The 14,113-nt window shown below is 46.5% G+C and overlaps 1 protein-coding gene across 1 annotated transcript in view; it reads right to left on the bottom strand.

Moving 5' to 3' along the window:
* The window catches only part of Gna12 (G protein subunit alpha 12), a 75,490-nt gene that overhangs the window by 27,977 nt on the left and 33,400 nt on the right, over positions 1 to 14,113 (bottom strand). Inside the window, exon 2 of the mRNA XM_052169098.1 lies at positions 1,133 to 1,348. Within this exon, the coding sequence (XP_052025058.1) occupies positions 1,133 to 1,348 (216 nt within the window). The remainder of the gene's footprint in view (positions 1 to 1,132; positions 1,349 to 14,113) is intronic.

The raw sequence follows: 14,113 nt of genomic DNA, 5'->3' as shown, positions 1-14,113 counted from the left end.
GGTCACATCAGTTTCTGAAACAAAAAATAGACACATATAGAAAGACAGCAATGTGTGTTTGCACAATGGAACAGTAGAAAGCCCTGGAAAGAAACCATGGAGGGTAATCTGATTGGAAACAAAGCAAGTTACAAAAGAAAACATGCCCTATGAAACCACCAATAGAAAGTTTGAAAACTGTTAAAAGCTTAAGACTGTATTGTTTAAAAAAAAAAAAAAACTATTATAGCAGAAGCACAGAAGGCAGCTAGGCACGAAGGAGGTAGAACAGGATCCTGTTTGCCCAGGGCAAAGACACAAGAATAATATTGAGGCCCTGACACAATGCGCACAGCAATTGGTCAAACACATCTCCTGGTTACTGGACAGATCAACACACATCTTTGAAAACTGCCAGGCAGTGGTTAATCCCACCTTTAATCCCAGCACACGGGTGGCAGAGGCAGGCAGATTTCTGAGTTCGAGGCCAACCTGGTCTACAGAGTGAGTTCTAGGACAGCCAGGGCTATACAGAGAAACCCTGTCTTGAAAAACCAAAAGAAAACTGTCAGTGCTGAGGGGATGCTCCCCTGCAAAGCAAGCAGGCAAAATACCCCCATTTTCTGGCTGCAGACTATGTCCTTAGCATCTGACATAGCCACAATGATTAGCCTTTCTGAGATTACAGGCCCTGCAGTGGAGAGAGCAAACCTGCAGAGGTTAGACGCATGCCAAGGGGATCAGAGAACACCTGTGGCCCATGGCTGCCACCTTCCTGGAGGAAAAGCTGCTTTAAGGGTGGGCAAGAGAGCCCAAACGACCAGAGTCCCTGCGCTCTGCCAGTCTGGACTATGATAAGAACTTTTTACTCTTTGTGTCAAAAGAAGGGTGCTCTCCCCAGAACCAATGAGATGGCCAGGCCTCCACTATATGTGTTTTGCTTAATATTAGGGTTTGAGGCAAAATATAGCTTACTCCTGGTAATACACTTTTTCTTCGTTTGTCTGATGGTCTCGCTATAGAAACCAGGCTGTCCTTGAGCATCAGGTCCTATTGCCCCAGCCTCCTGAGTGAGTATGGGGATGACAGGACTGGGTTTTAAAGGAAATTCTCGGGGACAGGATTGTCATGTGGTAGTCAAAGGCTCCCTCACCAGCTGGAACTCGCTTCTGCGGCTGAAGGCTTCTCTGATCCCGGAGTCTCTCCAGAGTGCACTCAGCGCTGGCACATAGAGCTGGAAGGTGGCAGGCTCCACAGGCAGGCCTGCTTTGTTCTCGAAGGCCATCAGAAACATCCCGTGCTTCTCGTTCTCAGAGTGCTGCCAGGGAATGCCCAGCTTGTCCCGAGCGTCCACAAGCACCCTTGAGCCCTGAAAGAAAGTGAGAACAGAAGAAGGTTTAATTGTGCTCTGAGCCCACAGTGAAGACCCTTAACACCGGCTGCCACAAGCAGGACACTCACTCGCCATCAAGTTTGCAGCCAGTGCATATCTCCTTGTCTGTTCTGGCATGAAGGTCTCGATTCTCAGGACCACAGCTAGAATCTTCTGAGAAAAAAGCCTCAATTGAGGAACTGCAGAGATCAAGGTACTGTGTGGGGAACTGTCTTGATTATTAATCAGTGTAGGACAGCCCAGCCCACTGTGGGCAGCACCACCCTGGGCAAGGTGGTCCTGTGAGATATTAGAAAGCTAGATGAATGAGCCAAAGAGTGAACCAGCAAGCCATTTTCCTTTATAGTTTCTGCTTCAAGGTCCTGCTCTGACTTGCTCAAAGATGTACTGTGACCCCTTTATTCCCCAGACTGCTTTTGGTCAGAGCATTTTATCACAGCAGTGGAGAGGCAGACAGAGGTTCTCCTGCAGTGTCTCCCTCCCCTCCACCAAGGCACTGGGATGGAGCAGCTGCCTGAGAAGGGAGTGCCGGCACATTTAGCCACACTATCCTAGGGCTGTCAACTCCTAACAAGATACAACTGCTTGTCCCAACTCAAAACAGGCAGGAAGTCATGCACACAGGCAGGGAGCAAGGCTGAGAGAGGAAGAGATGGAGCTGCCATGCGCTGAGCTCACTCCGCAGGAGCCAAAGCCCCATGTACTGTTCCTCTGTGCTGCTGGCAGAAACTGCTGGCCACTTTTGCACTCGCTTCCTCTGTGTTAAAAATACACAGAGTGTTTCCCTGCCCTTTCCTCCCCTAGCAGACAGGGTCAAGGGGATGGAGCAGAAGCCGAAATCAAACAGTGCTAGGGGATGCCTGGCCTGGAAGAGCTCCATCTCAGTGGAGGCTTCTTGGTCACCCACCCTCTCAGCCCACTGCTTCAAGATTGGCCAGGCAGAGCCTGTGAGGTCTGCAGAGTGCCTGAGGCTTACTCAGCTCTCTGAATAGTTAGTACTGTGTAGAATAGTGGAGTCAAGAAGGTAGTGGCAGGAAAGACTGCCTGCCAGTCTACGAAGCACCAGCTCTATTTCTGCCCATGTGACATTTTATCTGCTTATGTGTGTAGTGTTACATGCATGTGGGTGTACAAGCCTGTGCTCTTATGTGGAGGCTAGACAGGGCCTGTATCCTGCTCTATTGCTCTCCATCTTATTCCTTTATCTCAACGAACCTGGAGGAAGGCTGGCAGCAGTAAGCTCCAGAATCCTCCTGTCTCCATCACCACAGGGCTGCAGTTACAGGTCCAGTTTTCATGTGGGTGCAGGAGATTCAAGCTCATATCTTCACACATGCTCAGCAAGAGCTCTTACCCACCAGGCCAACCACCAGGCCATATCTATCTATCGATCTGTCTGTCTGTCTGTCTATCTATGAGACAAGGACTCAGGCAGTACAGGTTGGTCTAGAATTGTGTAGCCTTCTACCTCCACCTACTGAGTGCTGGGGTGACAGGCATGTACCACCCCATTCCACATACTTACCCTTTTAGAAAATTAGGTAACAGCTTTATTGTGCTATATGCATGTGCTTCCTGATCTGCCCAGGAAAAGTGCATGGTCTTAGTTGTCCTTTATCCTAGATCCCTCACCCTAACCCCAAGGCAGGCCCTCATCAGCTATGTGTCTTCATAGTTCAACTGCAGCCTTGGGCTGATGCTTTAGCTTCTGCTCTTGCCTTGACCCAGAGGCAACGTAGTAATACCTCAGTCTTTGCTGCACATCTAACTGACAGGAATGTCTTGTGGAGGTGTCACCCCCTTGGAGTTGGGGTGATCGTACTCACGTTATCATTCACTCAAAAATGGGAGAAAATAGTTGCCAAGCACACAACAGACAATGGAATTGTACTAAGACTTTATAAAGAAAATCTAGAGTGGTAGAAAGGCTCAGCAGGTAGAGATGCTTACTGCCAAACCTGACCATCTGAGTTCAAAGCTCTGGACCCACATGAAGGAAAGAACTGCCTCCCTCAAACTGTCTTCTAAGCTCCATAACTCAACATCACCGATGCCCACACCCCGGGCACAGTAATAAATACAAGTAGAAACTCAATAGTTTCTAGCCTAGTTAGAAACTGGGTGAAGGACATCAAGGGATATCTAAAGAGCAGGCCCACCATCGAGTCAGCAGATGCCCACAATGGTCAGTTTGGAAAAGCAGAGCAAGGCTTTGGCTAAAGACACACCCATTTACATAGGGAAGACACAGCACTGGGTGAGGGTAAAGGTGCTGGGAGATTCAAAAGCATCTCAGAAATCTAACACATTGGGACACAACCCAGGGAACTCCCTCTCAATTATCCATCACAGAGAAACCAAAACCTGTTCACAAAAACCTTCACAAGAAAGTATATATGGTATGGATGGTGGAGTATTCCTGCTATGGAATACTACTCAGCAATTTAAAAGGAATGGTCAGTGGTGGGATATGGCTTAGGGTAGAATGTTCACTTAGCATGTAGGAGGCCCTGTGTTCCATCCATGTTACTACAGGGGAAAAAGTGATGGGTTTAACTCTGGAACCGACTGATGGCCTTGGTAACTGGAAGGACCTCAGGTATACTACTCTAACGATCACGTCACACAACAGTTCATAAGATATTTTCTTCCCCCTCTTCAGGCCCCTACAGAATGTTCTCTGAAATGATGATGTAAGGATGAACAGTGTGTGGTAGTTGTGGAGGCTGGTGATGGGAGGAAAGGATGCTGATGAAAAGGGACAGCACAGGACCTCTGTGAACCTGACTGTGATGGTTATGTAGCCACTATACCCATGTTCATTTCCTGGCTCTGCTATTGTACTATAATTATGTGTGTCACAACAGTGGAGAACGCTGGCTGACACTGCTCAGACTAGCTTGGCAACTTCCTGCAAACCTATCATTATTTTAAATAAAAAGGCTTTGAAAGTTCACCAGCAACCATAGCAATTTATGCTCCAATGACGGGTCAGGGGACAGGAACTAGAGAGTCAGAGCAGAGAGAGGAAAAGGTGAGGCTGAGGTTCTAACGCCCTAATGGGAGCTGGGTCTTCAGCAGATGGTGAGTGCGGCCATGGGGAAGGTGCTTGGGGCTACTGCGTCTAAGCAAGCGCTCCATTCTCCCGACTCACTGCTCAGCTGACCACTGCCTCTGGGGCCTTCCTGCCTCCTGCTTTCTCAGATCACACTGTCTTGTCTCTACCTTCCTCAAAGGACAAAACCTGAAGGTTGACAATGGAACAGAGATGACTCTTACTTTGCACACTATGTACAACAAAACTTAACCTGAGCATGCACGGAGGCCCCTCTCTTGAAACCAGGAGGAGGACCCCTGTTCGGCCAGGCAGTGGCTGCCTGAGCCTGGCAAAACAGCTGGGACAGGATTTCAGCTTCCACCTAGCCTGGATCAGGAAGGCAGCCCACCCAACAGATGACATGCAGAGTCCTACTGTGTCACTTTGTGGCATTTGGCTCTGCTGTTTTGTTTTCTGAGACAGAGTCTTGAGATACAGCCCAAGTTGGACTTATATTCTCATCTCAGAGATCCTCCTGCCTCTACTTCCCAAGGCCAGCTACAAAGGTATTTTTTCAGGTGCTATATTCATATGATAAATATTTTAGCTTAGGAAGGGGTGTGACATCACTCAACAAATCTACAACTCAGGTCAGGTTGTAATGGCAGGCTTGTTATCTAGATACTTGGGAGGTTGAGGTAAGATCAAGTTCAAGGACAGCCTGGGCAAATTAGGGTTAATTTTTATCTCAAGAAACAAAAGCACAAACACAAAAGAGATGGCCTATCCTTAAGAGGGGTAATTTTTTTTTTTTTTCCTGTAGCAGAAACGAAAGCACTGCCTAAACTGACTCATAGGTCCTGGATTCTTCCTCAGCACTGCTGGAGACACCGCCTGGGCTTCAAATGTGCTGTGAGATGGCCCAGGAGTAAGAGTACTTGCTACCACCCTAGTGACCCCAGTCCAATCCCTGGGATCCACATGGAGGAAGGAGAGAAGTGACTCCTGCAGGTTGTCCTGTGACCTCCATGTGAGTGCTATAGTACAAATATTTAAACAATTCAGACGGGATGCTTGCACATGAGTGTACTCCCACACCAAAGAAAGACAAAAGAAAAGATCTTAGAAGTAAAACAAACAAACAAACAAAGAAAGAACCGAGGATATGTACCAGAGTCTTAAAAGTTAAGATACTAGAGCCTGAGTATGGTGGGTGGTGGTACAAGGCCTACCTGGGCTCCAAAGCAAGCTCTGTTGCTTCCCAAAGCCCAGTGTGGAGGTGAGGGCTGCACAGTATACCACTGTAATGGAGTATGCTACCATCTTCTTTTTAAATAAAAGACCAGTTTCCAGCCGGGCAGTGGTAGTGCACACCTTTGATTCCAGCACCAGGAGGCAGAGACAGGTGGATCGCTGAGTTGGAGGCCAGCCTGGTCTACAGAGTGAATTGCAGGACAGCCAGGCCTACACAGAGAAACCCTATTTCAGAAAACAAAACTAATAAAAATGACAAAAAGAGGCCACATTCCTAAATAAGAAAGCAAAGAGAACCTAAAACTTCAAAAGAAAGCAAAGAGAACCTAAAACTTCAAATACATGTAAAGGAGAAAGAGAGAGAGAGAGAGAGAGAGAGAGAGAGAGAGAGAGAGAGAAGCCTGAAGCTGACAGACTGGCTTCTCTTAACAGCCGGAGGAAAGCCCCAAGTGACTCTGACTGCAGATTTAATCTGTTGACAGCTGTACATTTCAGTCAGTTGTGAAAACATAAATAAGGTAGTAAGCAGTTTGATGACTTCATCTAGAACCAGAGCATGCATTTTAAACTGTTCAAAGAGTACCTTTAAGACAACTTATAAATTTAGCCATTTAAATGTTGAGCTGAGAACAGAGCCCCCCCCCCCCCCCCCCCCATCTGCTGGGCATGCAGATTTCTTTTTCTTTTTTTCTTAAAAAGATGAGGATGCAGATTTGAAAATCCCGGTCTCATTTGCAGTGGATTTTTAGCCCCTGGTCACCCAGTCTTTTTAGAGTAGTGAGTCCTGACTGAAGTCTTTCCAGAAAACACACTAAGGCTACGCTGGACAGGGGAGGCTGGCAAGGAGTCTTGGCTATGGTGGTGCACAAAGGCCATGCTGGGTTTGCATGTGCTCTCACAGAGCATGTGCACTTGGAAAACTGTTGGTTAAAAACCCACAAGGGCTGAGTGGCTAGCTGCTGGCCACCATCCAAATCAACGAGAGGCTGCCAGAAATGTAAACAGGATGCGTTTCTGTAAGTTGATGAATCCGGCAGGCAGAGGCAGCACCTCTCAGTTCTCTCTGGAAGCAGCAGCAGGGATGTTCCCATTTGAAGGCAGGGTGATAAGAGACCAAAGTAAAGGTGGCCAGGGCACCCCAGCTACCCATTTACAGCAGGCAGATGGGAGCCCTGGTAGCTCTGTCCACTGCCTCTCTCTGGGATACACAAGCACATTATTCTGCTAGAAAGCCACCCACAGAGTTCTACCAGCAGCCCAAGGCAAAGAAAAGTGCCAGGCAATGGGAAAAGATCCTAAAGGCTAGAATGTGGCTCCTGCTCCCAGGGTGCTTTCAAAGATTCTCAGAGCAGGACAGAGCAGGGCCCTGATGGAGTCTAGAGATAAAGCTACAAAGGAAGGTCAGAACAATGGAGGGATAGCCAGAAATGTCACTGATGGTGGGAGGCGAGGTTTAAAGACAGTTGATGGGCCAGCTAAAAAATCTGGAATCTCTTTGGTAAGAAATGGGGACAAACAAAAGGTTCTGGAAAAAGGACATAAGGCCTAGCTCTGCCTCCAGATCTGTGGAAGATGGGGCCTTCCAAGGAGGGACAGAAGGCAGGGCAGGCACAGAAGATGGTCAACTACCCCGACTGGGAGCCAAACAAAGGAGAGGGGCAGACCACTAAGAGAACTCAGAGCAAGCTGGGGAGCAGAGGGGTGATGAGGCTTTGGCAAACTTAAACTAGTGGGCCAGTGGGAAATTCTAATCAAAGTTTTCAGAAAACAGATGGACCTAGAAGTCAAACTGGATTTTGTTGGGTGAGGTGGCATATGCCTGTGGCCCCACACTGGCAAGGTGGAGGCAGGAATATCAGGCTATATAACACAGTGGCTGCCAGCCTGAGAACATGAGAACCTCAAATCCAGCACAAAAAACCCAAAACTGACATAAAGCCTTCAGGGTTTAGGATACGCAGAGACACTGGGCATCCCCACCGATCTTCAACTGCCCAGAAAAGGGTTTCCTGAAAGTTAATGAAAGGAGGGAGGAGGAATTCACTGCCTGCCTAGGTAGGGTTCCTCAGTTCTCCCAGAGCACTGTGTGAAAGGCTGGGTGTGAGAGCTCAGGCGCCATCATTCAGAGGCTTCCGAAAACCACCACCTGCAGCAGCTCACAGCCAAGCCCCTCCTTGCCTGTTCTCCCAGGTGTCAGGCCAGAAACCCTGGAATCTTCTAAACATTTTGCCAAATGTTATAATGACAAACACGGAGGGGAAAGGAGGCTTTCCTGTTAATGCGCTTAGCACTGACAAGCAAGAGTAAACAAACACCCAACCACTCCAGCCTCATGTGTTCATTCCATGCTTTCTGATTCAAGCCTGTGAAATAATCTCCATGGTATTTTAAAGGAAGGAAATACGATGCAACAGTAAATACTGGAATAAACTGTTCATAGCAAAGGTGCTTCATAGAGTTTTTGTTCAAAGTAAAATAGCCATATACAATCAGGAACACCAAGCTGGAGAGAATATATACAAGTGTTCTGTCTCCAGGCTGAGCTGTCTATGTTCTCCTGTAAGCACCATAGGTGCAGGCCTTTGCTGGTATGTAGCATCAACCCAGTAGGTTTAGGGGCAAGTTTTAGGAAGGATAATAACAGGCTGTGAGGAGGTATAGGCAGAAGGATAAGTAGTTCAGGGTTATCCTCGGCACAGTGAATTTGAGGCTAGCCTAGGATATAGGAGATCCTGTCTCAAAAATCAATAAACATACAATCAATCAAACAACCTGGGATCATTTCCAGAGGATAAAGAGTAGAAAAATCGTTCAAGAATCCTCTTGATTCTGACTTTCTTTGTGAGAAACTACAGCTAGTTAAATTATGGAATTTCTGGGTTGAAATTTATGCATAAAAAGCTAGAAAAATGGCTCAGCTGTTAAGAGTGTTTACTGATGTTACGGAGAACAGTTCAGTTCTCCACATTCATATGGGGGAGGGGGGCTCAACCACCTGCAACTCCAGTTCCAGGGAATCTAACTCTTCTGCCCTTAAGCCTAAACACCTGAGTTCGACTGGGCTCTGACCTTTACACATGCACTGCGGCAGGTGCACACTGGCTGTTAATAAATGTTTAAAAATACTAAAAAAAAAAAAACAAAAAAAAACCCTCAAAAATATGCATATTTATTTGACACTTCTGACAAGTAGTTCTAAAGCACTCTCCAAATAGATTATAACAATTCATATATTGACACTTTGTAGCTTTTTTACACTGTCCAATTTTCCCAAATTGGATTTTTTTTTTTTTTTGAGTCAAGGTGTAATAGTTCTGGCTATCCTGGAACTCACTCTACAGACCAGGCTGGCCTGGAACTCAGAGTCCCCAGCCTCTGCCTCCCTAGTGCTGGAGTTAAAAGCATGTGCTATCACGTCTGGATCCAAATTGTTGTTTATCAATCCATTTTACTGAAACTGTCCTTCATCAATATCTATAAAGGTATCTTTAAACCACAGGACAAAAAACCCACAACAGAACTGAAAATGCAGCAGGCCCACTAACTCTATCCTAACAGTACAAAGCAGAAAAGCCAGAAAAGTAACAGATATTTGGGTTCTACCCATCAGACAGACTTTCACATTCAATCTTTGTATTGGTAGTAAGTAGCCATTCCTGAAGTAATAAAGTGAGAAAGAAAGTAATAAGGTCTCTACTTGGTAATCAAAATGACTGCTGTTGGGAGGCCCAGCCAGCACTTCCAACAGAACCATCATGTCAAGGCATACAGTGAAATTAAAAACATTCAGCCTGAGTCCAGGAAAGCCTTGAATTTGATGGACAAGCTATCAATAATGACTGTCTATGTGAAACCCTGAAGCATTAAATAAGGCATAAGGGGAAATTAGCTTGCTCATAGTCCTTGTTCCTTGCCTTTAGAACTATGCAGCACAGAGTGGGGAAGGTGGGTAAAGCCCTGTCCAGCAGCTACGAACCCCCAAATTCTAGCCTCAGTCCTTCAAAACCCATCTGATAAGACCCTATGGATGAGAGAAAAACTCACAGAAGATAAAATGATTAACAGAGAAAATAAACTTAATGCTAACATAAACATCAGCAAAAATGAACTTGGGCATGCCACTAAATTCAGGATTGGCACTAAGTGGCCTCTTGCTGAACTGTCACATTGAACAGCATTTCAAGTTAAGTGGCAGGTTTCAGACATAAACAGTTTTGGGAGAGTGTGGCTGCTTGGCTCCTAGGAAAATTCTTGGGGAAACACAACACCAGTTTGGCCGTGGCAGAGCCACTGTACATAATTAGATGGCACAGGCTGCTGGCATCCAACTTCCACCTCAGCACTCTGGAGCCTGGGGTTCAAGGCCAGCTGAGGCCACAGAGTAAGGCCCTGTCTCACACTACCTTCCCTCATCTACTCTGGTAGTTTATGGCTATTTCCTGCAGGTCAGGACTTTGGCAGTAGCTCAGGCACCTACCTTTCATGGACTGGATGGTACCAGCCTAGAGAGCTGAGAACAAAAGTCTTAAGCTGTACTTAATTAGCACTTATGGAAGGGCAGGGTCGTCATCCCACAGTTCCAACATCTGTTTTAGGAATCTGCTGATGTATTTTCTTTCCACTCAACCTCTCCTCCCATCTTTACAGTGATTTCCAATTTTCTACACACCTCAGTCCATGGAAGGCTAGGCTGGGCTCCATGTGAAGGTCTAGGTCCCTGCCATCAGTATGTGTTTGGAAAATCACTCCAGGGCTTTCTGTAGATTGCCAAAAACGGCTGCCAAAAGGCTAGTCCCCAAAGCCTGTGCCTCCCTTGCAGGCTAACCATGGCTGCAGAGTTCCTAGCACTCAAGTGGAGACTGCACGTACTCAGAGGGCTCCAGTGGCTTCAGGTGGGAGTAACACATCCTTATGCCTCATGTCCAGCGGTTGGCCAGCTCCAGCCTCGCAGGGATGGCTGCAGGCCTTCTGACTCGTGGCCTGGAAGCTACATTCGTTCCATCATTCTGCTCTTAAAACCAGCCTCCAGGCATCTGACTGAAGCAAGTGAGCTTAAACAACTCATGTGTTTAAAGTCCCACAAGGTTCCCCATTGGATTCAGAGCAAAGCCAAGAGGCGTCTGACCTCACTTCCTTCTCCTGATCCCGGCGGCCTGCTCTTTCTGTCTGGAGGCCTTGGGCTAAGACTCTCTAGTCCATCTTCCACATACCTTTGCTTCATTTTTCTCTTTAGCTAACACTCATTAGCTTACTCATTTATCTTTACTAAGTTACTATCTCTTCCCTATTACCCTACTGGGATGTCAGCCCCAGGAGGACATGATTGTTTGCCATGTCCCCTCCCATGTCCCTTAGCCTATCACACACAGCAGATGCCCTTGTGAGAGGAAGAATGAAAGGTTCTTAGGGTTATCACTTGCAAAACAATATCAACCGTCTTTTTGTCTCCCAAGCTATAGAAAGGAACACCCAAAGCTGTCATTCTTGAGCCGTTATCATGTAGCCTAGGCAGGTTCTGGGATCACAGGAATGCACCACCACACTGTAGTTATTCTCCATTATTTATATGAATAGATGTGCAATATACCAACATTGGTCAACAAGTATACACATAACACACAAAAATATCATTAGCTAGTTTTCCAGAGGGCAGTCCACCACATAAGCACTCATCAATGAGGTTAACAATTGCATACTGGCTCATCCAGTATTCAAAGAAAAAAAAGCCAGCTGTATAATTATCTTTACATTCTTTTAAATAAATATATCATTTTCATATGTCAAAGAAGAAAAAAGATGCCAACTGGCAGAAGAGTTCAACCAAAAGGCCAGCGGCTTAGTTCCTGACACAAGTCCAGAGCGGCACAGGGGGAACTCCCCTGTCTACTTGTTCTCAAAGCTACAGTTGCTCTTCTGGCTAACAGATACAGACACTCCTCATGGGTACTAATGAACCTGTGGCTCAGTCTACTGAGAGAGAGTCTGATGCTTTACAAGAGGTCTTCCTGAGAGGGGAGGGCATCTCTAATGAAGCATCAACTTAAGAATGTTTTTTTCAGGGTTTGCTGCATGCCTTCTCTGTTCAGGCTACAGTAAAATACAGATGGCTTGTGGCTTAGAAAGAGTAGACATCTGGACATCTCAGTTCTGGGAGTGGGGAATCTTAGATCAAACATCAGCTGAGCAGCACTGTGCTCAGAGATACTTTCTGGTTCATAGGAGAGGCCTTCTAGCTGTTTCCTCATGGGATGTAGTGAAAGCTCTCTGGGACCCTTTTTGATAAGACCCCTGAACCCATTCATAATTTTGTGCTTGTGACCGCATTACTAATACCTAAAATCCTCATGTTTCAATACTACATTGGGGCTAGACTTCAGTACATGGATCTGGGAGTGCCACCTGGAGACCACAGCACCACAGATGGGATGCAGTAATAACAGAAGTTGTTACAGCATTACTACAACCATGGCATGTCTTTTAGGTTTGCAGTGTCTGTAGTGTATGTGAGTGTACAAGGTTGTGTGGGGGTACACTTACCTGTGTGTGTGTGTGTGTGTGTGTGTGTGTGTGTGGAGGCCAGAGGTCAACATCAGGTATCTTCCCCAATGGCTTCTTCACCTTATTTTATTTACGTATTTACTTTTCTGAGACAGGGTCTCACTATATGGCTCTCGCTGGCCTGGAACTCACTATGTAGACCAGGCTGGCCTTGAACTCACAGTGTGCTTCTGCCTCTCAAGTGCCTGGCCTACAACTTAAGTTTTAAAGATTTATTTTATGTGTATGTGTTTTGTGTGTGCATGCATGTACATGTACCACATGTGTGCATGAAGAGGGTGATGGATCCCTGATTGTAAACTACCATGTGGGGAATGGGAACTGAACCCAGGTCTTCTGCAAGGTCATCTAGCAATAACTGCTTAACCATCTCTCCAGCCACTCCCCTTATTTTTGGAACAGTGTTTCTCACTGAACTCGGAGCTCACAGTTTTGGTTAGACTAGCTGTGAGCAGGCTCCCAGATAAGACGCTTCTCCCCTCAGAGCTGGGACTACAGATACATGACACTGTTCTTTCATGTGGGTATTGGGTATTTGAATTCGGCTGTTCATTCTTGCACAGCAAACACTCTACCGCCCTCCTACCTCACGTGCCATCTCCCCAGACTCATAACTCGGCTTTTAATTGTGATAACAATAAGGCAGAAAACCAGCCTGGGTCCAGGTTCATTGAGGCCCTGTTTCAAGTCAATGAGGCAGGACACATCCTCCTCCATCTCTATACACTTGCACATGGGTACACACACCTGCACATGTGTGCATATACCCTCCCCCCGAGCACATGCATGTGTGAGGGAATGGGGAGTGCTCTACTTATAACTCAAAGTAAAGGAAGTACGGTTACTTCTTAAGGATAAATACATATATAAAATTATCAAGAACATCGTATAATTGAAATATATTCACTTTACCCCTAATATTAAGATTACGGTGTACATTTTATAGCTCAAGAACAAAACAAAGTTTCAAAACTGCAAATATTTGTAAGCTTTGATAAGACAAAGGTAAATGTTTGTATTTTCTAAGTCCAGGGCATGCATGTGGTACAAACTTTATCAGGTACAGAAAGGAAATGGAGGCTTAGTGCTAATGGCACCAAGGAATCATGAGCAGACGAGATCAGGGGTATGTGAGAACTGAATGATGCTATCTCTGGACTTGGGGTTGATGCCGAAGACAAAGACAAGCATTCCAGAACAACACTAATGCAACTGAATCCATGAAGAAGAAAGAAGGAGATGGGGCAAGCGTCCCGAGTAAGGTTTAAGACTGTGTCTGCCAAGTGTATGTATATACCTGGGGTGACCAGATGAGCCCCTGTTTCTGGGCATTCCCAAGGACATTGACTGAGGCTCAGCAGAGCACAGCTAGCTGTTCCCAGTGCTGGTAAGCACCTTTGTCCCTGACACCCTGACAGAGAAAAGGCCCAGGAAGGAGGGATCTGCCTTTCCCCGCCCCACAGTTCTCTCTCAGACTGGGGTTCTCACTGCCAGCCCCCCATGTTCTCAAGCTTTAGGACTCTGCCTGGATTATAGTTTTGCTTCCCCACTCTGTAGGCTGGCAGATCACTGACTGCTCAGTCTCCATAGTCATGGAGCCAACTCCTCACGTGAACTCTCCTTTCACACAGCTATGTATCCTCTCGGCCGTTTCCCTGGAGAGCCCTGGCCAGGCAAAGGTTAGGAGACTCTGACTTGCTACTAGCAATGCTGCCTCTGGGAGCTGAACTCACTGCGCCTGCGCAGTCACCCAGCACCACTCCAAGGAGCAGCACTTTCAGTTTGCAGCTCCACTGCTCTGAGCAGAACTCCAGTAACCAGAGCACACAAGGAGGCTGAGATAAGTCTGCAAGCTTGAGGCTAGCCTGGGCTTTGGAGTGGCAACCTCTCAA

This window comes from Apodemus sylvaticus, chromosome 22 (genome assembly GCF_947179515.1).
Source record: "Apodemus sylvaticus chromosome 22, mApoSyl1.1, whole genome shotgun sequence".
Lineage (NCBI taxonomy): Eukaryota > Metazoa > Chordata > Mammalia > Rodentia > Muridae > Apodemus > Apodemus sylvaticus.
The sequence above is the reverse complement of the archived record's forward strand: the minus strand, read 5'-3'. Positions and strand labels throughout refer to the sequence as shown.